This window comes from Monodon monoceros, unplaced genomic scaffold, assembly GCF_005190385.1.
Source record: "Monodon monoceros isolate NGI ecotype Baffin Bay Population unplaced genomic scaffold, NGI_Narwhal_1 Super_Scaffold_19, whole genome shotgun sequence".
NCBI lineage: Eukaryota > Metazoa > Chordata > Mammalia > Artiodactyla > Monodontidae > Monodon > Monodon monoceros.
Window position 1 is genome coordinate 79,863,403 of NW_021703775.1, and position 26,997 is coordinate 79,890,399.

The 26,997-nt window shown below is 50.5% G+C and overlaps 1 protein-coding gene across 2 annotated transcripts in view; it reads right to left on the reverse strand.

Annotated features, from left to right (window-relative positions):
* Window positions 1–1,300: 1,300 nt before the first annotated feature.
* LPIN1 (lipin 1) overlaps window positions 1,301–26,997 on the reverse strand; it is a 68,400-nt gene continuing 42,703 nt past the window's right edge. For both annotated transcript variants that reach the window (XM_029231955.1, XM_029231956.1), the window contains exons 14-20: window positions 23,259–23,385; window positions 21,864–22,012; window positions 21,415–21,501; window positions 13,719–13,871; window positions 8,525–8,639; window positions 6,973–7,076; window positions 1,301–3,886 (exon numbers count right to left, since the gene is read on the reverse strand). In XM_029231955.1, coding sequence (XP_029087788.1) covers window positions 3,727–3,886; window positions 6,973–7,076; window positions 8,525–8,639; window positions 13,719–13,871; window positions 21,415–21,501; window positions 21,864–22,012; window positions 23,259–23,385 — 895 coding nt within the window. In that variant the 3' untranslated portion in view covers window positions 1,301–3,726. The remainder of the gene's footprint in view (window positions 3,887–6,972; window positions 7,077–8,524; window positions 8,640–13,718; window positions 13,872–21,414; window positions 21,502–21,863; window positions 22,013–23,258; window positions 23,386–26,997) is intronic.

The window sequence follows — 26,997 nt, forward strand, 5'->3', positions numbered from 1 at the left end:
GTGAGGGCTGCTTGCACAACCGAACGGAAACAGCAGAGCTTACTGGGTCCACGGAGACAAAGTGGTGATGGAAGAGCAGGTGGGGATCGCCCGGCCCAAGATGCAGTTTATACTGATTTTTGCTTTCCAGATAAAAGCACCTACAACTTGAAATCAGGGTTGGAATAAATCTGTGATGTTCAGCTAAATGAGAGTTTGTTTTGTTTTTAAGATACAGAGGCGTGAAGAGATGAACTGTTTGGATCTGGGCTTCAGGAGGAGCTCAGCCCGGCACCCTGTACCAGAGTACCAGAGACATCTTTGAAGCATTTCAAACAGGGACCAATATTCTTACATGTGTTCCCGAAACACTCAGGCTGACGCACACAGGTAAATCAGCAGGATGCCTCAGGTACCCTATTGTGTCGACGATGCACAAAATCGATGAGTTATGACGGCTTTCAGGTGATCTGGGTAAACTCGCCAAGGGTTTTGACTGATTTGTTCAAAATGACAGACAAATCGGGTATACCACAGAAAGTGTCCAAAAAATGAGGACAGTGGACATGACGCAAGGGAACCTGTCTCGTGTCTTTTATTTTACGTATATTATAGTGTTTGGGGATCTTAAAAAACTTGCTGGCTGGGAAAGACGGGCTGGCCATGTTTTAGGGATAGCAAAAGGCCCAGCTGAAGCACGCCTGTGATGTGCAAACTAGCTGATCCAGAGCCAGGCCTCCTGTCTGGCCTGTGCACCCCCAGGAGGCACTAGTCCTCTGCCTTAATCAGCCCAGGGCAAAGGCACCAGGCAACCAAGGGCCACCCCTATAGCTCAGAGGCCACTGAAATGATTCGCACTAGGCAGTCCTAAGCTGTTCGCCTTGCCCTGCCTTTCCTGCAGAAATCCCAGCAAAGGCTGTGGCCTCAGCTCCGCCCGCCCCCATCACTTGTCTTTTGCCTCCTGACCACCCTGGTGCTTCCCCACGTGGCCCTGCTGGCGAGCTGCCTCCCATTCTGAGAAGCTGCTAGTATAATAAGCTTGGTTTTCCTGAGCCTCTCCTGTGTTTTCTCTTGTGGCTGCCACCTGACTGACATCCCATTCAAGAACAGGGAACGGAGCCCACCCGTGTAAGAGCCACGTGTTAAATACACCGATTACAGGCCAGGTCCTGGGAGGCACCCCAGGTACAGCGTTTAACGGAACCCTCCCATCAAGGTGGGATGAGCCCAGGGGGGCAGCCCTCTCCTCTCCTCTCTGTCTTCACCCCTCCTTCCCCCACCACCCCCCGCCGAGTGCACACAGAGGGTCAGTATTTCACCGAAGGCATCAGAAGAGACGGGCTCTTTTATTCCAAATACTGAATGAACAGTTCACGGCGTTAAGGGTTTCGTTTTTTTGTTTACTGAGTAGAAAATAACATGCTTGATATCACACCGTAGGAAATCAGCATCTTAATAACTTACCAAAAACTATTTAAAATTCACACACCTGATTTTCAGGGAGGTCTGTCATTCGTCTCATTTGTTACAATACATCCTAGCTTTGCATCCAGCGCAATGCAATGAAGTATCACGGTGATTTTTATCATTGCACCAGCATACACAAATACAGATGAAGCGTTGTAAATAAAATATATTTAAAGTGGCGATCCAAACCTAAAACGGAAAAGGGATCCTCTTTGAAGGTGCAATCATTTTCTCCAACGTGCCAGGGACACACACTTCTCTTCATCACGTGCGATGAACGTTTGATGACTTGTCGCGATGGAGGGATTCGTTTCCATCGGGCAACTCTGAAATGCGTGGCCCAAACACAGCATCCTAGCACGTGGCTTTGGGGTCACTGAGTTACGGTTGTGTGAACACAGATAAACAAGCTCGCACATGCGTGAGCGCTGCCCGGGCACAAATCCCGCTTTCCGAAGCCACGAGGCAGGTGTGAATGTCACTGCCTCTCCAGGGGTCACACTCTGAACCTGACACAGACCCGAGTGTGACTTTCTGGAAGGCGTGCTCTGTTTCAGAGGGCAGTGGCGTGGAAGCTTAGGGCGCATCAAAATTGGGGGGTCCAAAGTTGCACGCTCTCGCGAGAGGACTACAGCTGGTCGTCTTCTACTTAGTTCACAGCAGTCAAAGTTCACCGCAAAACACCCTCGTGACAGAAAGAATGAAGGTAGCCTCTGAAGGTCACTAATGGCTAGCCCAGGTTAAGGCAGGGCTATTTTAAATCATTTTTAATGCCTCCAAAAGGGCATCTGCACGTGTGGTGTGCGTTGCTCCGCGAATCTGCGACCAGCTACGCACGGCTGTTTGCGTTTCTCTGGGTGGCCACGCGAACGGCTCGGGAAAGGCGTCCGCTGCCGGCAGAGCCCACCGGCGACAGGGGAGGCAACGCCTCTGGGTTTTCTTTCACAGAAAGAGTAAAACTGCATTCAACTGTTTCACTGTTTGCCTCCATGACTCTAACCATGCGACTTAAATAGGAGAGCATCTCAACCACCGGAGTAAAACGCTCTTTAACAAAATAAGAGCTCGAAAAGCGAAATCTTTTACCAAAATAATTCCTTCACTTTTCAAATTATTCTCTTCTCCACAGGCCAATTTAACAAACAAGGAAAAGAATCATCTTCTACCGGCTTGACGAATGTCACTCAAATGACTACTTATCCACTTGCCCTTAAATCTGAGTGGGAAAAGCTAAGGGAAATAAAAAGTATGACTCATAAATTCCAAAAGAAGGTCAGTGCTGTGAGAATTACAGAATAAGGCTCTTTGGATGGTCTAACACGTATATCTTTTTAATGTATTACTGACAGTTATAATAGAAAGAACATGGCTAAAATGCTTATAGCAGTAACCCAATCAGAGTAAGGTAATAAATAATACTATCTACAAAGAATATAATTTAACTTCTTCAAACTATTTTCTTAAAACCAACCAGTTTCTGTTGAGAGCTCCCAAAAGAAACTGACACCATCACCGCTTGGCATAAGCTCTGCGCGAGCCCACGTTTTCAGCAGCGCGTTGCCAGACAGGTTGCTGGCAGAGTGTCGAACTGATTCGAAATGCTGCCCTAATAATATTTCCTATAATCTGAACTTAAGGCATCGCAGAGGTACAGGAAGCTGGAAAAAGCACATTCTAAATAAAACATCTTCCACGGGTGCGTTAAGGCATAAATATTCCAGCCTTGTGCCACAAAAGTAGGGGAAAATATGCCAGTTATATAGGTTAGCCTTAACCAGAGGAATTAAAACCATCGGACCAGTCGGCAAACACCACAAGGGGACATCCGCAAGGTCAAGGCCCAGAACGGTGGGGTTTGGAGTCCCTTCCGAGACCTCAGAGTCAGGTCACGGGACCCCGCACAGCCCTCCACGTGGCACAAATGTGTCCCCCACTCTCCCAGAAGTCGTGCACACCTGGTGCCCCTCCTTGGATCCCAACATCCCAGGGACCCCCGCTTCACAGCCCATCCTGCACACTAACCGCTCCCAGCCTGCAGCAGGCTGGGGAGGGCAGCGCTGCCACAGGCTCGAAGCCTCAACCGGGCATGGCCTCCCCACCAGGGACGCACCCGACGCCCCGTCTAGGACGTACACATCACTTAGAAATGTCAACCCCGGCCAGGGGGACCGGGAGAGAAATGCTCCTCTGCTCTTAAGCAAATGACTGCAGGTTCCCAAACCTATCCTTTAATGCGGGCGCCTGATCTCCACAGGATGCCAGGAAGTGGCCCGGAACGCACTATGTTGATGCAGAATGAACGTCCTGGTTCTCAAAGGGTGGCGGTGGTTCTCTCCAAAAGGTGAAGTTACTGAATGTATCTGAACAGGGAAAGTCTGAAGAATGGCTCCTTTTCAGCAAGGGGAAAACGTGGTCGACCACCTCGCAGAGTCTCACATACCTGGGAGGAAGATGGACAACGTCACCGCCTGGGAGGGACACTCGGCCACGCGGGACACCAGCACGTACCCCCCGAGCGGTGCCCGGGAGTCAGGAGGGATCCAGGACCCCCAAGAATGGACCATGTGCTTAACACAAGGGAGGCTGTTCTAGAATAATCCCTCACTAATTAACGGGAAATCAGAGAGTCTGCCAAGGAGGGGAGTCGGAGACGGCCTCGTGGGCAAGGCGGGTGTGACCTGACTTCGCTCAAAGGAGCAGAAGCAAGACAGCATGACAGACGTACAGCCGCCCGCCTTGGGGGCAGTGGAGACAAGAATCACAGAGGAGTCACATCTTCGGAGCGTCACCCAGAGACTGCCTCACTGTGCAATGAAAGGGCACTGGGCCCTGGGGTTAGGAGACTCCAATCTGACCTTCAGCTCTGCCATTTATGGGCTGTGCCACCTCCGACAAGTGGCTTCATCTCTCTAAGCCACGATTCCCTCAACCGTAAAGGGAGAAAATGAAAACTGTGCACAGTGCTCACGTGAGAATTAAATCAGATAACGTATGCCACGGTAAAATAATGTGAGCCGATGCTCCATAAATTTATTCAACAATAAATCATGAACACTACAAAATAATTCGCCCTGGCTAATTGTTAGCCTCAGGAAAAAAAGCCATAGTTGGCATGAGGGTCAAGAGACCTGGGTCAAGACTCCCGCCTTACTGCTGTGGAACCCTGGGCAGGTGTCTTGCCCTCTCTGGGCCTCAGGTCCTTATGAATATGGACTTGGACCTGATCAGTGTTTCTCAACGCTCCCTGCAAGACTCTCTCACTCTGTTTTCTGTGTATTCCCATGAAGATGTTGCGTATTCGTTTCTGTGGCCTAGAACTACCAAAAGAAAGTTGCTCTACTGATATGCATTCTCAGACCTCCGGGCACCTCCAACCAGAAACTGTGACAAGCCCAGGCCTCCCCGCGCATCCTCGGAGTCCTCCCTGACAGCCGCCGGTCCCTCTCCAGCTCTAATTTGCTAAGAACCAAAAAGGCTTTTGAAATCCAAACTCAAGGAATCAGCATGTTCTGAGGCATAAAATAACTTCTAAATAAGGGTGAGTGTGTGTGTACTTAATAAAGGTCCTCCAAAGAACTTATGAGAGACATTGTGTTTGCACAAACTGGGGAAAATCCCTCTTAATAAGCAAGAATCGTCTTTCCTAGGGATTAAAACAAAATTTTAAAATGCCCTCTGGCTTGGAGACCTGTCTGTTTGAGTTCTGTGGCTCTGGAAGGGGGCCCCTCCCTGCAGGGGGCAGTTCTCGGCTCATTACTAGCTCCGTCTGTGCCTCTCGGCCCAACCCTCCACACACGGGGCTCCTCCAGAGCAGGCAGAGCTCACACACTGCTGGCCATAAATGCCAAGAAGGAAAGCACTGAAGCCCCCCATCGGCGTGGGCCCCTGACTTCTCCGAGACAATGTCCCAGCTTCCAAGGGGCAAGCACCCACTTGGCTCTGAAATGGTGGTACCGAGTTTGGTACCACCAGAGAAAAGTGTGTGCTTCAACTGGGGAAGGAGAGTCTCTCTCCCACAGGGAGAATCACATCTCCCGGTCTAGGTAGAAGAAAACACCATTCCTTGGCGATAAATAAAGTTTCCTCCCCCAAGGCGTGGGCAAAGCGTGCCTTTTTACCCCAGCATCTCAGCGAACGGGATAACCTCAGAGGCCTCCTGGGCAGACCTTCGTAGATGCTGGCATCCCCCTTTCAACACCTCTTATGACAAGACATGCCACTGGGCTGCTGCCTGGGCAGAAACCTTTGCCACTTCAGGGCAGTGTGCCATCAGCTGAGAGTTCTTTTGACCCTAAATGGAAATCCGCTCTCTCCTCGAGACCGAGGAAAGACTTTCATGTGGGGAACGACGGAGAAGAGGGAACTGAGACGTTATCAGGGTGGCCGCTCAGAACTCAGGAGAGGGAGAAACCGTAAGGAAAGGGGTGTGGAAGAAAGAGTCCCTGCTGTCGTTCTACCCATCAGGCAGCACCGGTACGGCCTCCCCTTGTGAAGGATGGAGGCGGGTCCTGGCTCCCCCACTCCCCTCTCGCCCCACATATCCTGGGAACTGCTTACTTAGGTCCTGGCCTGGCTGTGGGGGAGGGAGGCAGGGCGCCCTCTAGCCTGGAACTATCCTCTTTAAGCTGGATTAGACTCCCAACGGGTAAAAGGATCATCTTGAAAGTGAAAATCTGCCCTAGGGGAACCTCGATCTCTATCAAACGGAAAAACCAACCCCTGGGAAGCCGCTAGACCCGAACTCCCCCAGTCCAACTCCTCCACATAAGGAGGGCCCCAGCAGGCCCCCTGGGGTCGCTCAGGCCAGAGGCCGTTTTCCAGGTCTGCAGGGATCGGGCCAACAGGGGTATGGCCTCTGAAACAGACAAGGCAGGACGACACCTGTCTGCCCGACATCACCCAGTGGGCAAAGCTGAGGAAACACGCTCCACTCTAAGAAGTCAGGAACCCAAAGCGAGACACATCCAAGTCAAGGGAGATTCCCGGCCGGCCAGGAGGCCTCACTGCAAACAGTAACCCAGTTCAGCCCACGGCCTTGGGGAGAACGCGCTTCGGCCAAAAATACGAGAATTCTTACCGTCACATAGCCATGTTTCTGGTGAGAATGTTATTACAGGTCAGTAATGTGAAGGGCTACATAGGTTCTTCATCTTTAAATATATCTTCTCATGATATTTTAATCTGGCTATATTTCTAATTCGCATTCTAGGCTTTCAAAACGAATTCGGCAAATGTAAGCCAGTAGTTTTCAAATTCATGCCATTCCACTCTGCAGCGGTATCTAACCACTCGTTTAAATTTTCGACCCGGTGGGGATCTGATTTAATAATGCAGGCTGTCCAAAAGTTAGGTTCTGGACAAAATCCGAGACGTTAACGTATGTTTTCCTTGTAGGAATTAAAGATTAAAATATAGGCACCGAAGGATTAAAAAGGTATAGTGTTGACTGTGAAACACCACTCCAAGGTCAAGATGACGACAACAGGTAATGACACAGCGATGACAGCGAGGGGGCACAATACTCACGAGGAGACGTTGGTCTTCGCGTGCTCCTGCACCAGCTCTCCTTTGGGATTGACGGTGAATATCCTGTTCAGAGACACTCCCACTTGCTTGTACGAGTACACATCCTATATTTGGTAAAGTGTTAATGAGAAGAAAAGAGTTCATCGTAAATACAAATATTTCAGATTTGATACAAATACAGGCAGACCGCAGAGCTACTGCGGGTTCGGTTCCAGACACCACGACAAAGTCAATCACACGAACGTTTTGGTGTGCCGGTGTATATAAAAGTCATGTTTACACTACACTGTACTCTATTAAGTATGCAACAGCTTTATGTCTAGAAAAAGTGCATACAAAAAACACTTTAGGGCTTCCCTGGTGGCGCAGTGGTTGAGAGTCTGCCTGCCGATGCAGGGGACGCGGGTTCGTGCCCCGGTCCGGGAAGATCCCACGTGCCGTGGAGCGGCTGGGCCCGTGAGCCATGGCCGCTGGGCCTGAGCGTCCGGAGCCTGTGCTCCGCAACGGGAGAGGCCACGACGGTGAGAGGCCCGTGTACCGCAAAAAAAAAAAAAAAGTTTAAAAAAACGCTTTATTGCTGAAAATGCTAACCCTTATCTGAGTCTTCAGCGAGTCCTAGCAGTCACATCAAAGATCACTGATCCCAGATCACCGTAATGTATAAAATCATGAAAAAGCTTGAAATATCACAAGAATTACCAAAATGTGACACAGAGACAGGAAGTGAGCAAATGCTGTTGGAAGAATGGTGCTGACAGACTTGCTCGATGCCACAAACTTTCAATTTGTAAAAAAAAAAAAAAAATGCAGTATTTGCAGAGTGTAACAAATCGAAGCGCAATAAAACGAGGTCTGCCTGTGCTATAAAACTTTCATTAAACTCGAATAATACCTCCAAGTAGTGTAGAGAAAGAATGTCTCTGGATGTGAAACTAGTAAGTAAGTTGTCCTCTCTGGGCCTCAGTTCACCCCTCTATTCAAGAACTGAGTTAAAAAGTAAACCACCTACTACATCCCCTGCAATTCTAACATTCCTTAAGGTTACTACGTGACCCATTTTCTTGGGCATGAGTTTCAAAAGCAGGAGAATTTTCTGACTGGGAAGTAAGTACCCAACTACCTTCTCCAGAATGCTGACCCTTCTAGCAAATTTGGGAAGTATGCACAAAATCTCAAAGTACTACTTTTACTATAGGAAATAACACTCTTAAAACTTGAGACACTGAATTCACCTTTGTGCTCTGTGGTCCCATTCCGGTAGAAAGGATCTAATCCTATTTAATGTTCTTGTTTTACTAATTTAGCAAGCAATTTAGAATTTAAAGTTTCTAGTTTCAAACTGAAACCCACAAGCCCACCTTCAAAGAAAACTAGATGCCACGAAATAATGACGATCTCCTTGCCTTTAGACGTAGGCAAGCGGCTCCTTAGCAGTTATTTCTAGTAGTAGGAGAATCTGGCTTCACGTGGGAGTCTAGGCCGGCCTTTCAGATGACGGCTATCTGAACAGACAGTAATTTCAAGAATTCGTATATACCCGACTACTACTTACAGCTGGTCGGTTTCCAAAAGCAGCATAAAAGGGTTCTGTATTTGGAGAAAACAAGTTTTTGATGTCTGTCAAACACTGGACTTTAAACTTCTCTGGCTTCTTTTCGATCACTTCTCTGTTAAAACAAATAAATAACGGGTCAGCACGAGAGCGTCAGCTTCATTAGCATCAAACTACTTTTAACCGTCAAAGGTGCTGGGATACTAAGAGCGCTTTCTTTCGTATCTTCAGAAGTTAAATATGCGTAAGTCGGTTAAGCCACCCCAGAGAAGCGCTAGACAGAAAGTGAATCCGTACTTTCAAGTCTTCCCACAAGGAAAACACCCCAGACAAGTGATTTCGACAGAGACTTCCACCAGTCATCCAAGGAACAAAGAATTCCAGGGCACAGAGGAAGAGAAAACCTCTCCTGACTCACTTCGCGAGGCCAGCATGACCTCAAAAACTAAACCGAAAGAGGTAGTAAAGTATGGGGAAAGTGTGGGCCAATCTCACTCGGGAACGCCAGTGCAAAAATTCTAAATGAGTTAAAAACTTTATTGCAATATATTAGCGAAGACCTAAATAAATGAAGAAATATACCATACAATTGAATTGGAATATTCAATATTATAATGAGATATTAATTCTCCATTGGTCTACAGATTCACTGTCATCTCAGTTAAACTCTCACCAGGTTGTTGTCTGCATGTTTTTATGGAATGTGACTCAAATCGCTATAGAGACGAACGAAGGCCAGAAACGGAGGCACACACTTCCGGGCCTTCAATTTATGACCACGACGACAAAGTCAAAGCAGAGGAGAAGGGCACTCTTTTCAGCAAATGGTGCTGAGACAACTGAATATCCATACAGGTATAAAGAAAAAGAAAATGGACCCCTAGTGCACTCTATATACAAAAATCAATTCCTGGTGAATTACAGACCTCAATGTGAAAGGCGACACCTTTAGGTAAAATACAGGAGACTTTCCTCAGGCCCACAGTCAGGGAAGGCTTTGTCAACACACAGAAAGAACAAAACTACAGGGGAAATGATCTGTTCAACTAAAGGCAACTCAGATTTATGTTCATCAAAAGCCATCAACTGGAGAAAGATATTTGTAGCACTCGTAACAAAGGCTACGTGTGCACAATCTATAACACTCTTACAAATCAAAAGGCAAATAAGGGACAGACGTGAACAGGCACTTCACAGAAGATGAAGCCCACATGGCCAATAAACGCGTGGAAAGAGACATTTCTTACCCGCCAGAGTAGCAAAAATGTAAACGGCGGACAACATGTAGGTAAGAAAGTAAAGCCGATGGAAGGAACACTTCGCACTGTTTGCTTCTGGTGTACGAACTGGTTCAACTACTTTGGACAACAGTTTGCAATGGCCAAAGAAGACCACACATGTGCATGCTCTGTGGCCCAGCAATCCTGCTCCTGGGGGTGTACCCTGGAGCACACTGCACAGGTGCCCCCAGAGGACACACACAGGCAGCACTGCGCCCGAGAGCAGAAAATCACAAGCGGCTCAAGCACCCACCAACAGCAGAAAAGATAAGCGGGCTGTGGTGGAGTCTAACAACGGGACCTACACAGAAGCAAAGACGAGCTAGTTACAGCGACTCTCAACAATCCTGGGAACGTCACGTTGAGCAGTAAAAGTGAGTTCCGGAAGAACATATGATTCATTTACATAAAGTTCACAAATGTGCACAATTCAACATACTGGTTAGGATCACACATACACGTGCTAACTATTTAGAGGAGCAGGGAATGACTAACGCAAAATCCAGGGATAGCAGTTACTATTACGGCTCAGAGGGTGGAGTGAGAGCACATCCTCTCGCTTTATCTCGGTCGTGGGCAGGCTGGTGTTCACTGTCTGATTATTGGATGATCTCAAGGGTCCCTTTCAGTTTGCGTATATTACAGAGATACTGCATATCTACCTATCTATCTATCTATCTATCTATCGACAGATGCCTTGCATGTATTTTTTGAACTATTCTTCGGCGCCTCAACAAAACGTAATTTAGATGATGCTAATGCTGATGAGCCCCAAACTGAGTGTCAGAAGGCCCAGGGGCTGGTCCTGGCTCTGCATGGCCTTCTATGGACTCCAGAACCCTCCTTAGCACTAAAAGGGCCTTACAGTCTACATCTAAGGACTCTTATACAGAGACACATGAGTGAATGTATGATTATAAGTCTCAAACTTCAATCCACTGCTTTGAGAGCAGCTCAGGACACTGCCCTGGGCCCCCAGCTCCAGGGAGGCTGCTGCTTTCCTGCCCCCCACTAGGAGGCCAGACTTAGTTTGGCTTGGCTGTCCTGAATGCAGGCATGAAGGGGAAGGGGAGAGGGTCATCAGAAATGGGCTGGTGTTCAACACCCATTTATGATAAAAACTCTCCAGAAAGTAGGCATAGAGGGAGCTTACCTCAACATAATAAAGGCCATATATGACAAACCCATAGCCAACAGCGTTCTCAATGGTGAAAAACTGAAACCATTTCCTCAAAAATCAGGAACAAGACAAGGATGCCCACTCTCACCACTGTTACTCAACAGAGTTTTGAAAGTTTTAGCTACAGCAATCAGAGAATAAAAAGAAATAAAAGGAATTCAAATCGGAAAAGAAGAAGTAAAGCTGTCACTGTTTGCAGATGACATGATACTATACATAGAGAATTCTAAAGATGCTACCAGGAAACTACTAGAGCTAATCAATGAATTTGGTAAAGTATCAGGATACAAGATTAACGCACAGAAATCTCTTGCATTCCTAGACACTAATGATGAAAAATCTGAAAGGGAAACTAAGGAACTCCCATTTACCACTGAAACAAAAAGAATAAAATACCTAGGAATAAACCTACCCAAGGAGACAGAAGACCTGTATGCAGGAAACTAGAAGACAGTGATGAAAGAAATTAAAGATGATACAAACAGATGGAGAGATAAACCATGTTCTTGGATTGGAAGAATCAACCTTGACAAAATGACTATACTACCCAAAGCAATCTACAGATGCAATGCAATCCCTATCAAACCACCAATGACATTTTTACAGAACTGGAACAAAAAATTTCACAATGTGTATGGAAACACAAAAGACCCCAAAGAGCCAAAGCAATCTTGAGAAAGAAAAATGGAGCTGGAGGAATTAGGCTCCCGGAATTCAGACTATACTACAAAGCTACAGTAATCAAGACAGTATGGTACTGGCACAAAAAACAGAAATATAGATCAATGGAACAGGATGGAAAGCCCAGAGAAAGACCCACACACATACAGTCACCTTATCTTTGATAAAGGAGGCAAGAATATACAATGGAGAAAAGACAGCCTCTTCAATAACTGGTTCTGGAAAAACTGGACAGCTACATGTAAAAGAATGAAATGAGAACACTCCCTAACACCATACACAAAAATAAGCTCAAAATGGATTAAAGACCTAAATGTAAGGCCAGACACTATCAAACTTTTAGAGGAAAACATAGGCAGAACACTCTATGACATAAACCACAGCAAGATCCTTTTTGACCCACCTCCTAGAGAAATGGAAATAAAAACAAAAACAAACATATGGGACCTAATGAAATTTAAAAGCTTTTGCACAGCAAAGGAAACCATAAACAAGACAAAAAGACAACCCTCAGAATGGGAGAATATATTTGCAAACGAAGCAACTGACAAAGGATTAATCTCCAAAATATACAAGCGGCTCATGCAGCTCAATATCATAAAAACAAACAACCCAATCCAGAAATGGGCAGAAGACGTAAACAAACATTTCTCCAAAGAAGATATACAGATGGCCAACAAACACATGAAAGGACGCTCAACATCACTAATCATTAGAGAAATGCAAATCAAAGCTACAATGAGGTATCACCTCACACCGGTCAGAATGGCCATCATCAAAAAATCTACAAACAATAAATGCTGGAGAGGGTGTGGAGAAAAGGGAACCCTCTTGCACTGCTGGTGGGAATGCAAATTGATACAGTCACTGTGGAGAACAGTATGGAGGTTCCTTAAAGAACTAAAAATAGAACTACCATATGACCCAGCAATCCCACTACTGGGCGTATACCCTGAGAAAACCATAATTCAAGAAGAGTCACGTACCACGATGTTCACTGCGGCTCTGTTTACAATAGCCAGGACATGGAAGCAACCTAAGTGTCCATCGAATAAAAAAATAAAAAAAAAAGCTTCTGATGAACCTAAGGTCAGGACAGGAATAAAGACGCAAACGTAGAGAATGGACTCAAGGACACGGGGACGGGGAAGGGTAAGCTGCGACTAAGTAAGAGCGTAGCACGGACATATGTACACTACCAAATGTAAAAGAGACAGCTAGTGGGAAGCAGCCGCATAGCACAGGGAGATCAGCTCAGTGCTCTGTGACCACCTAGAGGGGTGGGATAGGGAGGGTGGGAGGGAGGGAGACGCAAGAAGGAGGGGATATGGGGATATATGTATACGTATAGCTGATTCACTTTGTTATAAAGCAGAAACTAACACACCATTGTAAAGCAATTATACTCCCATAAAGATGTTAAAAATAAATAAATAAATATTTTTAAAAATAACCAATGAAAGAAAAGAACTGGGCTGGTGGTCTATAAAAATAAACGGTGTGACCAGGACTCCTCATTACGGGAGGTCTCAGACCAGGCAGGTGATGATGGTGGCTGGTAGAGGGGCCACTGGACCCAGCCGAGGTCCCTGATTGGACGGAAAGCACATAGATAGATTCTCAGAGTCACTAAGACTCAGGCCAGCGATGCAGGGAGAGGGGCAGCTCCCCACGAAGGAGGGCAGCACGTGCTAAGGCTCAGAGCAGAGACCATCTCTCTGGACAACGGAGACAGCTCAGCACGACTGCATCCCAGAACCCGGAGAGAATGAGATGGGCGAGAAGGACAAGGCGGGTGGTGAAGAGCCCGTGATGCCGAGCTCGTGGCCTCGGGCTTTCTCCCGAGGGCCGTGATGAGCCAGTGAAGGATGCTGATGGGTGACGAGGCCAGACCCGCACTTGAGGCTGAACCTCCGGGGCCCAGCACGGAGTGGGGGTGTCGGCTGGGAGGACGAGTAAAGCAGCTATTCTGGCAAAACCTCCGGTGAGCGGGAGAGGGGTCCCGAGCCGGCCCAGAGGTGCGGGGCGGGGGGCGGGCAGGCTGAGCCCTCACCTGTGCAAGGCAGAGAAGAGGCTACTGGGGCTGAGGAGCAGCGGCCCCTGGGGCAGCACCGTGCCCCGCTCGTTGACCCAGTGCAGGTAGCCCCGCGTCATGTCCGCCATCCCGATGGCCCGTGCGGAGCAGTAGAGGAACTTGTACCCGTTTCTGAAAAAGAGATGAAACGTTCCCGCTTAACAGCATCACACGATGGAGCCATCTCGCGTGCACAAACCCTGATCTGTATCTGTTTCAGGAGGAAGGGCGCGGCTCTAATTCCCAAGCAAAAGGCCACGTTCTATAAAATCTTAATGGCGAAAGAAGCCTGAATGCCTTTCCCTGCCGTTTGCTAAAGGACCCTCACGGCCTCACTCGGTTTAATCCTCACGGGAACCTTGTTCAGTAGGTGTCTTCCTCTCGCTTTACAGTTAGGGAAACTGAGGCCGGAGGCATCAAACTGTCCAACTTAGCTGCACCCGGACCGTTCATACATCTCCATCTGGCTGCTCAGCTGTATCCTTTATAATACCCTGATAACATAGACCAGTGAATGCGTTTCCCCAAGTCCTATGAGCCGTCATCAAACCTGGGGAGGGCATGTGGGAACCCTCACTTTGTAGCCAAGTCAGGCAGAAGTGTGGGTAAGCTGAGGACCTACCACTTATGACTGGTGTCTGAATTTGTGGCGGCCTTGCGGGAATGAGCCCTTAACCCATGGGGTCTGCACTAACTAGGTAGTTAGTGTCAGAATTAAACTACTGGACACCCAGTTGGTGTCTGAAGAGAACTTGGGAATTGTGAAATGTGTGAAACCCCCACACATCTGGTGTCGGAAGTGTCGCGAGTGAAGAAACAGATCACAGGAGGGTTCTTCTGTTAAACACAACTTTATTACTTTAGAAGAACTACATGTCCCTTTCTTTGAACCGCTGAAAACTTAGGAGTCTGAAATGAGATGCTGTGCTACAAATATAAAATATAGGCCAGGTTTCAAGGCCTTACTATAAAGAGAGAATATGAGATACCACCCATTCAGAGTTTTGATATCGAGTACATGATTAAATGGTAGTATTTTAATATACTGGATTAAATACATGAAAAAAAAATGTTTAACCTCCATCTGTACACTGATATCTCTCAACTTTACATTCGTAGCCCAGACCCCTCTCTTAAGCTCCAGAGCAATACACTCAGTGGCACATACCACAGTACCCATCAGATACCCACGAGTAGCACCTCAAACGCTTCCAGGCACCCCTGGAAGCCCAGGGGTGGGGCCCACATCTCAGGGGCCCCCCTCGGTTTCTATCCCCACCGCAAGCCATCGGCAAGCCCGCTCAGTCCCACCCGTAGCACCATGAACCCCGTGCCGCCCCTCAGTCCCCCTGCCCCCGCCAGTGGGACCTCTGACCTCTGTTCCTGCAACAGCATCAATCATCTCCCTGCCCCCCGCCGAGCCTCCACAGAGAAAGAAAACTTAATACTCAACTCTCCAAAGCCTTGCCAGTTCTCTCAGATATAATCCAAATTCCTCGCCGGGACCCGCAAGGCCACTGAGACCTGGTCCCTGCCTTTCTCTCCAGCCCCATCTGCTCCCTGGCACCGGGCTGGACACCAGGTGTCCTCACCGGTCCTCGCACTCGCCACACCCCTTCCTGCACCTGCCGTTCCTGCTGCCTGCACACTGTTCCCCTAGACCTCCGGGCTTGCCTGCCCCCTCACCTCGTCGAGACCTACTCAGACAGCACCTCCTTGGCGGGCCCTCCCTCGTCCGCCTAGCTAATAAAACACACCCTCCCTCACCCTCACCCCAGGCACTAAGCCCTCGCTCTGCTTTTTTCCTCATGTACCACCGGTCACTAATATTACACGACAGCCCCTTGTTTGACTGTGTCTCATTAATCCATGAGCTCCCTGAGGGTGGGGACCTTGTCTCATTCCTCGCTGTTAACTCCAGCGCCAAAAACAGTGCTTGGCAAGTAGCAGACACTTTGTAAATCTTTGCTGATGGGTAAATACAAACTACCCGCTTCCTATCCGACTTACTGCTCCACAGTGAATACTTCGTGTTGGCCAAAGGACTTGTCTCGAGATTTGCCTAATAATATGTTCTTTAAAACCAAGAAACAGGAACGTGCTGGGACGAAGAGAATCTAGAAATATCAGGTTGTTTGGAATACAGGGACGCATCTGAAAATCAAGCAAGCACTTTAATGAAACATCTTTGTATCTGAGCTGTCTAATTAATGCAATCTTTTTTTAAAAAATCACTATTTCTGTATATAGCTCTTCACATCAAAGTCCTAAAAACTGCCACCTGCAGGGGTCTGAGACGCTAATTTTATTTAAGGCTTGGTTTGCAAATATGCTTCAGGGCTTGATCCTGCCACTGGCTGTCCTCACCACACAAGTGTTCTGCTTCAAAGGCCGTTACTAAACGTAGCTGGAAAAGCAGCTCGAGGACGTCCTAACGGGAGAAATGCCTGTTGGTGGCAGCAGGGATCACCTCTCCAGAGCCTTCACCCCGGTGAAAGCTGTGTGAAACGCCAGGTGTTCCCGTCAGTCACTCAGGTGGCAGAGAGTCACCAGAAAGATTACTCTCAACGGTACCCCTCGTGGATAAGACCCTCGCTCAGAAGGGCAGCCAGCAGCAGGATGCAGCAGGCATACCCACCGGACACTCCCGAGCCAGGCTGGGCTGGGCGTGCTCAGGGGCCCAGCACAGCCCTTCCCTGCAGGAGTAGAGTGTACTGCGGGACCAACTATAACGGAAACAGGACACGGGATGGAGCAAGGTGGCCACGAGGGACCCCAGGGCAGGAAGGACAGCCCTGCCTGAAGAGGTACCAGTGAACAGAAGTGCAACACACACACGTGGGTCACACTTATCCCTCCGACATCTCAGCAACTAGAACAGGGCTCTGGGGAAACGCCAGAGACAAAAAGAAGGCATCATTCCATGGCCAGGCTTGGTACAAGTGATTTTCTCCTTTTGTCCCAATCTCTACATCCCTCTTAGAGGCCTGGAGAGATACTGAAATAGACTGGAAAGATTCCCTTTGGGTAACCTTCTACCTCTTCTACTTAATTTTCCAAGATAAGCTTCTATATTGGAGTTTCTCAATTACTAGTTGCCAATGACACGCCCCAGTCATGACAATCAAAGATGTCTCCAGACATTGCCACACACCATGGGGGGCAAAATCCCCACTGAACGACAGTGATGTAGAGGAAAGGGAACTCGGTAGCCCTGTCTGCAGCCCTAGAGGAAGGGTACTCGCCTGCCACCTTAGGAAAGGAAAGCTCAGGGCCAAACTCAGGCTCGTTCTCAGCCCCGCCTGCACGGGCCCTGCTGTCTGGCGCCAGCCAACTTCCAAGTCACATAGGCCGCCGGCCCTCTGCACCGCCGACCCCCTGCACCGCCGACCCCCTGCACCGTGGACCCCCTGCACCGTGGGCCCCCTGCACCGGGGCCTCTGCACCGCTGGCCCCCTGCACCGCCGAACCCCTGCACCGCTGGCCCCCTGCACCGCCGAACCCCTGCACCGCGGGCCCCCTGCACCGGGGCCTCTGCACCGCCAGCCCCCTGCACCGCCGACCCCCTGCACCGCGGGCCCCCTACACCGGGACCTCCTTTCTGTGAGCGCTCCTCACCCCCACGAACCTGCCCATCTCTCAGCCCCTCTTCCCACTGCTACCTCCACCCGTGATGAGCCTTCCTCTCTTTCAAAACTCTGCTCACCCAGTAAGGCTCAGCTCAGGTGCCACCTTCTCGCTGAAGCCTTCTTTGATTCCTCGCCCTTCCAATCAGAATTCACTTCTCCTTCACTGACATCTGTAAAATCTGCCTCTCTCACTACACCCCGCCCCAGTGCCTCGTTACGGGGCGTGCTGTAGGGGTCCTTCTTGGGGGTCACAGGGTGCCCGACGGGAGGGGCTGGCAGCACCCCCTAGCGTACCCAGGACAGCGCCCGGTGCACAGAGGGTTTGTGGTCGGGCTCAGCGCATCCTCAGGGCTCTCACGGAGCCTTGGCTTGGAACAGCGCACGCGGGCTCGGGACTGACTTGAACCACCCGACCTAGCGGCGCAGTGCCGCCAGCCTAGCAGGGACCGACCGAAGGGATGGTGGGATCCAACTCCGCCCTTCGGGGATGAGGAAGCCAAAGCCGCGAGCAGGGGACGGGTCGGAAGGTCTGTGGTGGCCCGACGGCTACGGCCCCTAGAGCCCAGGTCCCCGACTCCCTCCCATTCGCCACACCACACTCTCCCTTCCTGGCAGACAGCGATGACGCGATAACTTAGGAAGACCTGAGGTGAGGGGAAGAAAGAACCGCTGTGGGCGGGAGAAGAAGAAAGATGCTAATGTCTGCTAATGATCGGTCCCCGTCTTCAGCATCTCGGCTTCAGACGATACATTCCGCAGGCCACAGATGAACTAATTTATCCATGGAAACCCAGGAAGCATTCCTCCCGCTAATCATGGGGCCACCGACTTCCGGTTACGTGAATATAAAAATATTTATCCAGGAAGGTAGGAAATTAGAGCAGTTTTTGTCCATACTTAGCCCCCCGCAAATCCCCACTGGCTCAATGATCTACATATTTTAGGAAACGGTCCTGCTTTATTTTCCTTCTACTTATTGGACACGTATATTTGAATACGCGGGAGTTTCACATCTCTTCTATTTGTATCTGCTATAGCTCCTTTTAATCAATAACCAAGTCTGCTTTTTAAAATCAATAACCAAGCGAGCTTTATAGCCTCTCTATGAACAAGGTGATGATCAACCTGACAGGTAATTTCTCATGGGCTGACTTATTCAAACGAGTAATTACATTTGGCAAAAAATAAATACAATGGTCCTCATTTTCTGTTGTTTCCAGGCAAGTGGTCATCTGCAAGACTGGTTTTTCCGTTAGAAAAATACTGCAGGGCATAAAATTTGAGGGGTACCCAAATGCAAGGAAAGAAGCATCAGGGAAGAGTGATCAGTCCAAAACTCAATTAAACGGCCCCTTCCTCCTGGTACTCTGTCATGTGAAACATTTCTCTAAATACGTCTCTGGGTGATCACAAATATGACACCAACAGAAACGGCCACCCAGCCTTTGCCAGTTCTCAGTCCGTCCCTGCCCTTCTCCCAGCTGGGGCTGCCGAAGACTTGGAGGAGGTAGCATGTGAGACGCTGGCTGGATGGGCATTCGCTCTAACCAGCTACGAAAGCCGACACCACGTCCAGCCTGGGCTAGAACTCTGGGATGGCACCAAGGCCACCAAGCCAGGCCGAGCCCTTGGGTATCAGGAAGCCTAGAGGAGGAGGACGTAGGGCTGCCCAGGGCACCAATTCTGGCCTGAAGGGGCTTGGTGAGGACCATGGGGTCTGAGCCGGGCATTACAGGCTGAAAAACTGGGGGAGGCAAAAATCAGAGGTAAAGGCACGCCAAGCAGAAGCCACCATGTGAGCAAAGGTGGGAAGATGGGAAAACGACGGATACGGGGTGGGGAACAGTCAGACTGGATTCGAGCAGGAAGGTCTGCGGAGAAGCAGCAGCAGATCAGGAACTGGCGGAAGCTGACCTGAAACCGCAGGGTTTGAGAGCCACGCTAAGGAGGCTGCCCTTGCTCCCGTACAGAGCCCCTGAAGGCGACGGCCGAGCTGGGGGACGGCCAGGACATCACTGGTCTAACCGTCCGGGTGCCACTGAGGACACACGTCAAACTCAGTGAACAAGTTAAGTGTCAAGCTCCTTCCTCTCAACCAAAATGAAAACACAACAAGCAGTCTGTGGCTCTCAGGTCCTCACCCACAGACCGGACTCATTCTGAATCAATCAATCGAACCAAAACAACGACCAGGTATTCTTTGGTAAGCTACGCAACTTTATTTTTCAAGAAGATACCTTTTCTAGGAAAACCCAAGAGAGACACAAATCAAAACCAAAAAAAAAAAAAAAAAAACCGGCAAAACATAGTGCCTTTTTTTTTAACCTTACAGTAAGAACGGGAATAGCTTTATGTTCCAAAACCCAAAATGAATGAGGCTGTGAACTACTCTGTATCCTGACCCACAGGGGTTTCTTTCGACTAAAAATAGAGACAGTTTTCAGTGTGAGGCCAGTCAAGGCAGCTCATCAGTGGATTAATCCTTCGAGGCAAAGAGTCAGCCGTGCGGAGGTGGCGGGGAAGGCCCTGAGCGCGTCGCCTACAGGAGGGAGGCCGGGAGAACCTCTCAGGGGGCAGCCCGGGAATATCGACCAAGCCTTTCCGTGTGCTCGGCCTTCCACCGGCAATTCTACTTCTGAGAATCCACCTTACAGCGGCCCTTGTGTAAGCGTCGTACCCTCTCTACTTATCTGTACGCTCGTTGTACATAATAAGGACTTTCTGTAAATGCTGATTGCATCACTATTGGAAAGAGTGAAAAACTGGAAACGCCCTATCGTGCTCACCAACAGAGGACTAGTTAAATGCAGGGTGGTTTACCCACGGCATGGAATTTTGTACTGCAGTTAAGAAGAACGAGGTAAACCTCACACATAATGAAACAGAAGGATCTTCATTAAATAATGTGCACGTGGGGCGGGGGAGCATGTAAATGAATTTTCAGTATACACGGAACCAAACCGGTCACAGTGGTTCCACTGGTAGAGAACGCATAATACTCGTAGCCGATAACTTACAGCTTATCGGTAAGGCAGGAGAAAGATGTGACCTTTGTACTTTTATATTTCTCTCGTTTTTCTTATTTATTTTTTTCAAAGAAGCATGTATTACTTTTAACATTTCTTAAGGAAGACATCCAGAAAAGGAAAGTCAAATCAATGAGCTGGGCATCTAAGAAGTGAGAAGCTTTGAATCCACCAGGAGGAAAGGTCCTCCCAGGCACCTCGTGCCCCACCAACCCGAAGCGTGAGGTCCAGCAGGCCAGAGACCATGTCTGCACCTCCCGGCTGTAACTAAGTGGAGGACAGAGAGGTTTCACTTACGTGGGAGACTCTAGTCCACAGAGAGATGGAGACAGTGGGACCAAGCACCTGCTGGTGGTGGTGCAGGGATGGGGACCCCAAGGGCTCTGAACCCTGGAGACGAACCAGAGCAGAAGTACTGCACTTGGAGCTATAGGTCGACCAGGGTTTCAGTGAGTTCTGCCTCTTAGCAGCTACGGGAATTTGGACAAATTGTTTTAACCCTCTAAACCTAGAAATGACATTACTTGCTTCTCGGAACTACTGTAAGAGTTAAGTGAAGTGACAGATGTACCCGACACACGAGAGCAACTCAAAATCTACCCTCCCACACTGATGTCCCAGGTACGGCCCCTCGGCAGTGTGCTCCCCGGACCAGGTGGGCAAGGTGTGCACTGCTGGCTGGCCCACAAAACCTGCTTGGAATCTGGACCTTTTCAGCCTAAAATAACTCCCTTGGTCTACATCAGAGACTACCATGTCCTCACCCGACTATCTGTGCCATTCCTCAGTATGAACTGAACCTCAAGCCCTCCCCTCAGGCTGCCACCGCCTTCCTCCTCTGTCAATTTGCAATTCCCCGGCCACTTCCTCTCTTGCCTTTTGGTACTGAATTCAGATCTGAAGTTGGCGGGATTCACCACGCGCTCACCCTCCCTAGCCAAGGGACACCCGTCTGTAAGTCAGCCCGTCGGCAAAGGTTCCGTGTGCGGATTTGCCGCAAGCACTTCGCTGGGTACTTACTGGCTCACTTTATGGTACAACTTGGCGATGCCCTGGTGGGTCCAATCCTTCCCAAGGGTGGGCAAAATGTGGCCAAGAGTATCTGATCTAAATAAAAACAGAGACAGGAAAAATAAAGTTAAAAGGGCATCGCGAAAGGGGGAAAAAGAAAAAAGTCATCCTGACTCATTGCACCAAATGCCTCATTAAAAAATGCAAATGGGATCCACGACTTGCTCTCTGGACGGAAACCCCGAAACTGAGCAACAAAGCCAGGGAGCCACCGCCCCAGAGGGAAGCGGCCCCCAATCCCCCACTGCAGCTGTTTAAATCAAGGAGCTATGGCTCCGCGGGCGGCACCGACCGCCCCAGAAACTGAACTGCATGAGCTGCACGATGCCCCGGAAAGAGGAACTGACACGCTGGCTCCAGGCCCCGGGGTCCCACGGCCCCGAGTCGGCGGGACCCACCTAGTGATGGTTCCATCGATGTCAGAGATGATAACCTTATCGTCCCAGTTCCACAAGTAGATGGTGCCTTCACAGCGGCACGTGCCCTGGTACTGCGTGGTGACGCTGAAGACCACGTCGTTGGGTCCGTTCTTCAACTTCAGGCTTTTCTGAAAGATATGCACTCTGTGTCCGCTGGAGGGCGAGGCTCAGAGAGACGGATATTCGGTTTCTGTTCCACGAGAAACCGGATCCGGATTTTGTTTTTGTCAAAGCACCACCCTAGGCTACCGTACAGTTCTTTCCCTGTCTTGCTCTCGAGGAGGACTGGTCTTTCCAGGACTTGGGCAACCTGAACCCCAGGCCCCCTCGCAGGCCCCAGCGTAGCGCAGCTCACCCTCACCCACGCCCCCTGGGGTTTGTAAGTGACGGGCTCTGAGGGTCGCCGCAGGAAATCACAACTTCAGACTGGGATGTGTTTACTAGGCCACGGCTGAGTACGAAGGGCCATGGCCGGGGAGACGAATCTAAGTCAAGGATGAAAATACGTTCCCCGAACCAGCCACGAGTACTAGTTAATACACGGACACAAACTGGAAGAAAGCAGTCGTCTCAGTTATCAGGTACATCTCGTATCCAGAAGCCCAGAAGCTAGACCCCAGGAAATCACACTGGATTCCGAAGGCAGAATCCCCTCTCAGCGGTTCTGAATCTCGGCACCGGGGCCCTCGAGTGCAAGCCAGCTGGGGGCAGGAGTCCAGGTCGCCCCCAGCGGTGCAGGGTGTCAGGCCTGACCGTTCTCTTTTCCCATCAGACACCATCACAACTAAGCCTGGCCCCCACAAACTCCTCGGAGAGCAGCAGATACCTGCTCGCTGTCTGCTCCTGGGAAACAGGGTCCAGGCATTAAAACTGGTGGCACGGCCGCAGAGCAGAGGACACTGTGACCAGGATGGCCCCCTGCTACCGGAAGCTCTCTGAATCCCATCACAAGTCCTCCTTTTCCCCCAATTCAGGAGATGCGGTTGACTTAACAAACATCTCTGGAAAAGTGGAAACAGCCCTGCGAGATCTGGGCTCTCAGGCATTCACAGCTCAGAATAAATTCACGCCTTCAGGCCGCCCTCCGCCAACACTTGCGGACAGGAGCCTCCAGGGCAGCGGCAGGGCCGGCACAGGGGAAGTGATGCTTTGGAGCCAGCCCGGACAGGAGCTGACGTGGGGCGTGAACCGGAGACACCAACAGGGGGATGTGAGGTTTGCAGTGGGGTGGCAGGCAGTTGGATAGAGGTGCCAGAGCTGAAGCCGGAGACAGAGCATGGGAGGGACGCCCGGGTCATTGAACCCACCGAGTCCAGGTGGCCGTGGCTGGGCCAGTGCCCGCAGTGTGGTGGAGGGGGAGGACAGGACACTCACCAGCTGCTCTGACGTGAGGCGCAGGGTCTTCTTGTAGCCAACGCTGGACAGCAGGGGGGGGCGGCTCGTGCTGGGCAGCCTGGCGGACGCGTGTTCCTCCTCACTGGAGGATGACTCATGCTTTATTCTGGAACACACAATGATGTAACTGCCAATTAGGAAGTACATCTGGGTAGCCATTAAAAATGCATCAGGCCGGGCTTCCCTGGTGGCGCAGTGGTTGAGAGTCCGCCTGCCGATGCAGGGGACACGGGTTCGTGCCCCGGTCCGGGAAGATCCCACATGCTGCAGAGCGGCTGGGCCCGTGAGCCATGGCCGCTGAGCCTGCACGTCCGGAGCCTGTGCTCCGCAACGGGAGAGGCCACGACAGTGAGAGGCCCGCGTGCCGCGAAGAAAAAAAAAAAAAAAAAAAAAAATGCATCAGGCCGGACTCGATGACGGAGCCCATCGGGTGGTGGTCACTGACCAGAGGCCATCACTAACGCCATCCATGCGGCTCCTGCATTATTCATCCGGGACTGCCTCTCCTCATTCACCCTGTCATCACCACTCTACTTTAAACCAGGAGGCTCCCGTCCTGATCAGCGGGCTCAAGCTCCCTCCTGGCCTTGGAGGATGCTCACATTCCCTCTCTTGCCCTGTCCCAGGCTGCTGGCCAAGCACAGGAGCCCAAATTTCCTGCACGTCCAAGCTGACCAGTTCCCGGTACACACCGCTCCAAACGCACAATCCCAGGTAACGAGGACCCTCTAGGCCTTACGAACAGGTGCCGGGGGAGCCAAGAAAGGCCCCCCGATGCTCCCCTGGACCCCTAAGCAGGCTGCCCCAGGAGCAAGAGCCGTACCTTATTCACCTGCACAGGATCCAGCGCTCCGAGCGCTTCTGGACTTCTCCGCGTGGTCGGGGCTGGGAGGTGCGGGTGGGAAGCAGGCTCATTTTCTTTAAATAGCTCAGGTAAGGCATGTCAGCAATCAGCTGTTCCCTGGATTCAAATCCTGCTATGGCATAGTCCCCAACCCAGCAGTACTAGACCTGCTTCCTGGGACCATTTTCTTTGAAAATGCCGTTAACGCCCTACAAAGTGCTTCGTAGACGTTTGTTAGGCTAAATGGAGAAAGCTAGGCAGCCCCAGAGCAGGCCCCACCCGACTCCCGGGATGCACGCTTCCCCCCCGGCCGCTCCCCCGCCGCAAAGCTTCTGGCTCAGCGCATCCCTTTATGCAAGACAGGCACACGGGGCTCCATCTTAGCTTTGCATCTCAGTGAACTCCTGCCCCCTCGCCCTCCCTTCCCTTCTACCAGGAAATGATTGGGTATTTCCTCTGCAGCCTGTTGCTTTCTTGCCCCACGTGCTCGTTCCAGAAGCAGTTCCTACAATCCGATACTGCCCCGCACTAGGGCAGACAAGAGGGAAGACCCCATTACATGGCACCCCGCTTCTGTGTTCTTTCTCCTGGCTCCTTCCATGTCCAGAATGAGCCGCCCCTCCTCAGACCCCTGCTGCCGGGGCCCTACGAGGGGCGGCCTGTGGGCTGTGGGCTGGTGGACTGGAGCTCATGCCACCGATGCCTCTAGGCATGCCAGGCGTGGAGGATACAGCAAGCAGCCTGGTCCCTGCGCTCCCTGGGGCTTTCTGTCTGAACAATCACAACAGAGCTGGACAAGTGCTATGCTAAGAAGGCAGAGGACATCTGAGAGCAGCCGGACGAGGGGTCCAGGAGCTACACAGAACAATCTGGGCTGGAGTCACAGACTTGGCCATCACGGGGACACAGCCCTGGTGCACGAGCCGTGGGGACAGGTGACTATGTCCACGGAGAAAGAGCACGTTAGCCTAGAATCCCGGTTGGTCCATGGCGGGGTTAAGCTACAACTGGATGAATGAATCTACACCTGTGACGCTGGGGGCCGGTTCTAGGTAGAGTGGAGACCTGAGAAGCCCGGGTTTGAACCCCAGGAACTTCAGGCTATGTTATCCTGCTCAGACTATTTTCTTTCAGACTAGACTTCCTCATCTTAAAGTGCAGGGGAGCAAACGGCATCCCACCGACCAAGAGATCCCAGAGGCCGGCAGGTACGAGACAGAAAGAAGTGGACCGGGAAACAGGCGTCCCAGGAAAGGCCTCACAACCACAGGATTCCTCTCTGGGCCTCGGTGGCTCATCTGTAAAACGACACAAAAGTCCCTTCCCCTTCCGACCCCTGCCGATCCTACAAACAACGCTGATCCTTTTCAACCAACAACCTAGAGGTTGGTTTTCAGACAGACGGGTACACGTGGTCCTGGAGCCAAGCGGCCTGACCAGTGCCTGGGTGGGAACCCAGGAGATGAAGCTACAGGCCCCTCATTGAATTGGAAAATGTTTATGTTCCACGCAAACAGTTTGGTGGGAAATGAGATCCAAATGTGAACTGAAGCTCTCAGTGGCAACAGAATGATGTGAGCCTCTGCTGGTGGGATGCGGAAGCAAGGCACAAGAGCTCTTAGCTCCATCTGCTGCTTTAAAACAAAAACCAAAACCCCTAGATCGGTGCAGCATGCCACGTTTGAGGGAGCGCGGAAAGGAAAACACAGATACAGAAGCGGCAATGGGAGCTGTACACTTCAGCTGGCGGTGCCGGCCTAGGGCGAGGGCACGGTCACCTGTGGACCTGGCCACCCCCTTCCCCACTCCTGCAACAGTCCTTAATGTCACTGGCTTCGCGGCGTCTGCAAGGAGCGACAGAACGAAACAAAAGGGCTCATCTCACTCGAGTGTCTGTGTTCAGCCAAGGAGCTGTGAACAACATTGAAGTTCGCACTTGTCAGTGTTCAGTTTCTGATGGTACTTTAATGACTCGCATGGTGACAAGCTGTCTGCTCGATTATGAGACTTCAGGGACTATTCTGTCAATCGCAAGTCTGTCAATTAGGAAAGCGCTCCGGCACTTTTTTTCAGTCAACTGCATGAATCTAATTAGGGGACTAGGATGCCAGTAAAAATGAAAAGATGTACACTGCTCAGGAGACTTTACACGAAGACTTTTCAGAGCCTCAAATCCTTTTCGCGAGAGTCAATTCTTCGTGTTTCAGGTTTCGTAAAAAAAATGTAGCCTGACTAACTAACTCAGAGTGGCCAACAGTCAAACTCTTTCTATCTAAGAGGGCAGAGCGTTTCTGTCAACATCTGAATAGGATCATATCAGATACTAAGAAAATCCGAAGCGCTTCAGATGGACTGTGTCAGCCGATGTTCCAGCTCAGGAAGAGCTGCAGGAGCGCCCTGCTGCCTCCTCCACCCTCGGCCCACCGAGCGGCCTCCAGGAGCGGTCACGCGGCTGGAAAGGAGAAGAACACACAGCCCGTACCAGCCACTGTCGTGTTCTGTCCCTTTTAAACCTCTCTGAGCCCCTGGCCAGCCTTCCCCAGGTCTCAGACTGGCATATCGCAGGCCGGATTTGGCGGACATCCTGCGTTTGGCCCATATTGTGGAGTATAATCTTAAACACTTGCAACTGCATGGTTAAGATGAGCCTGTGTCTTCCAGGCCACCACAGAGCCACCCACCCTCCTGACCGCAGGCACAGCCCATGTGGCCTTGTTGGGTTTTACGTTCTGCACCTCCTTTCTCATGAGGCTGCCGTGAGGATTAGATGAGCCAACACCTGCAGTGTGGGTGTCAGTCTTGTGCCCATTTCACAGATGAAGGAGGAAGCACCGAGGGGCTGATGAATTCGCCAAAGATCATAGAGAAGAGTGA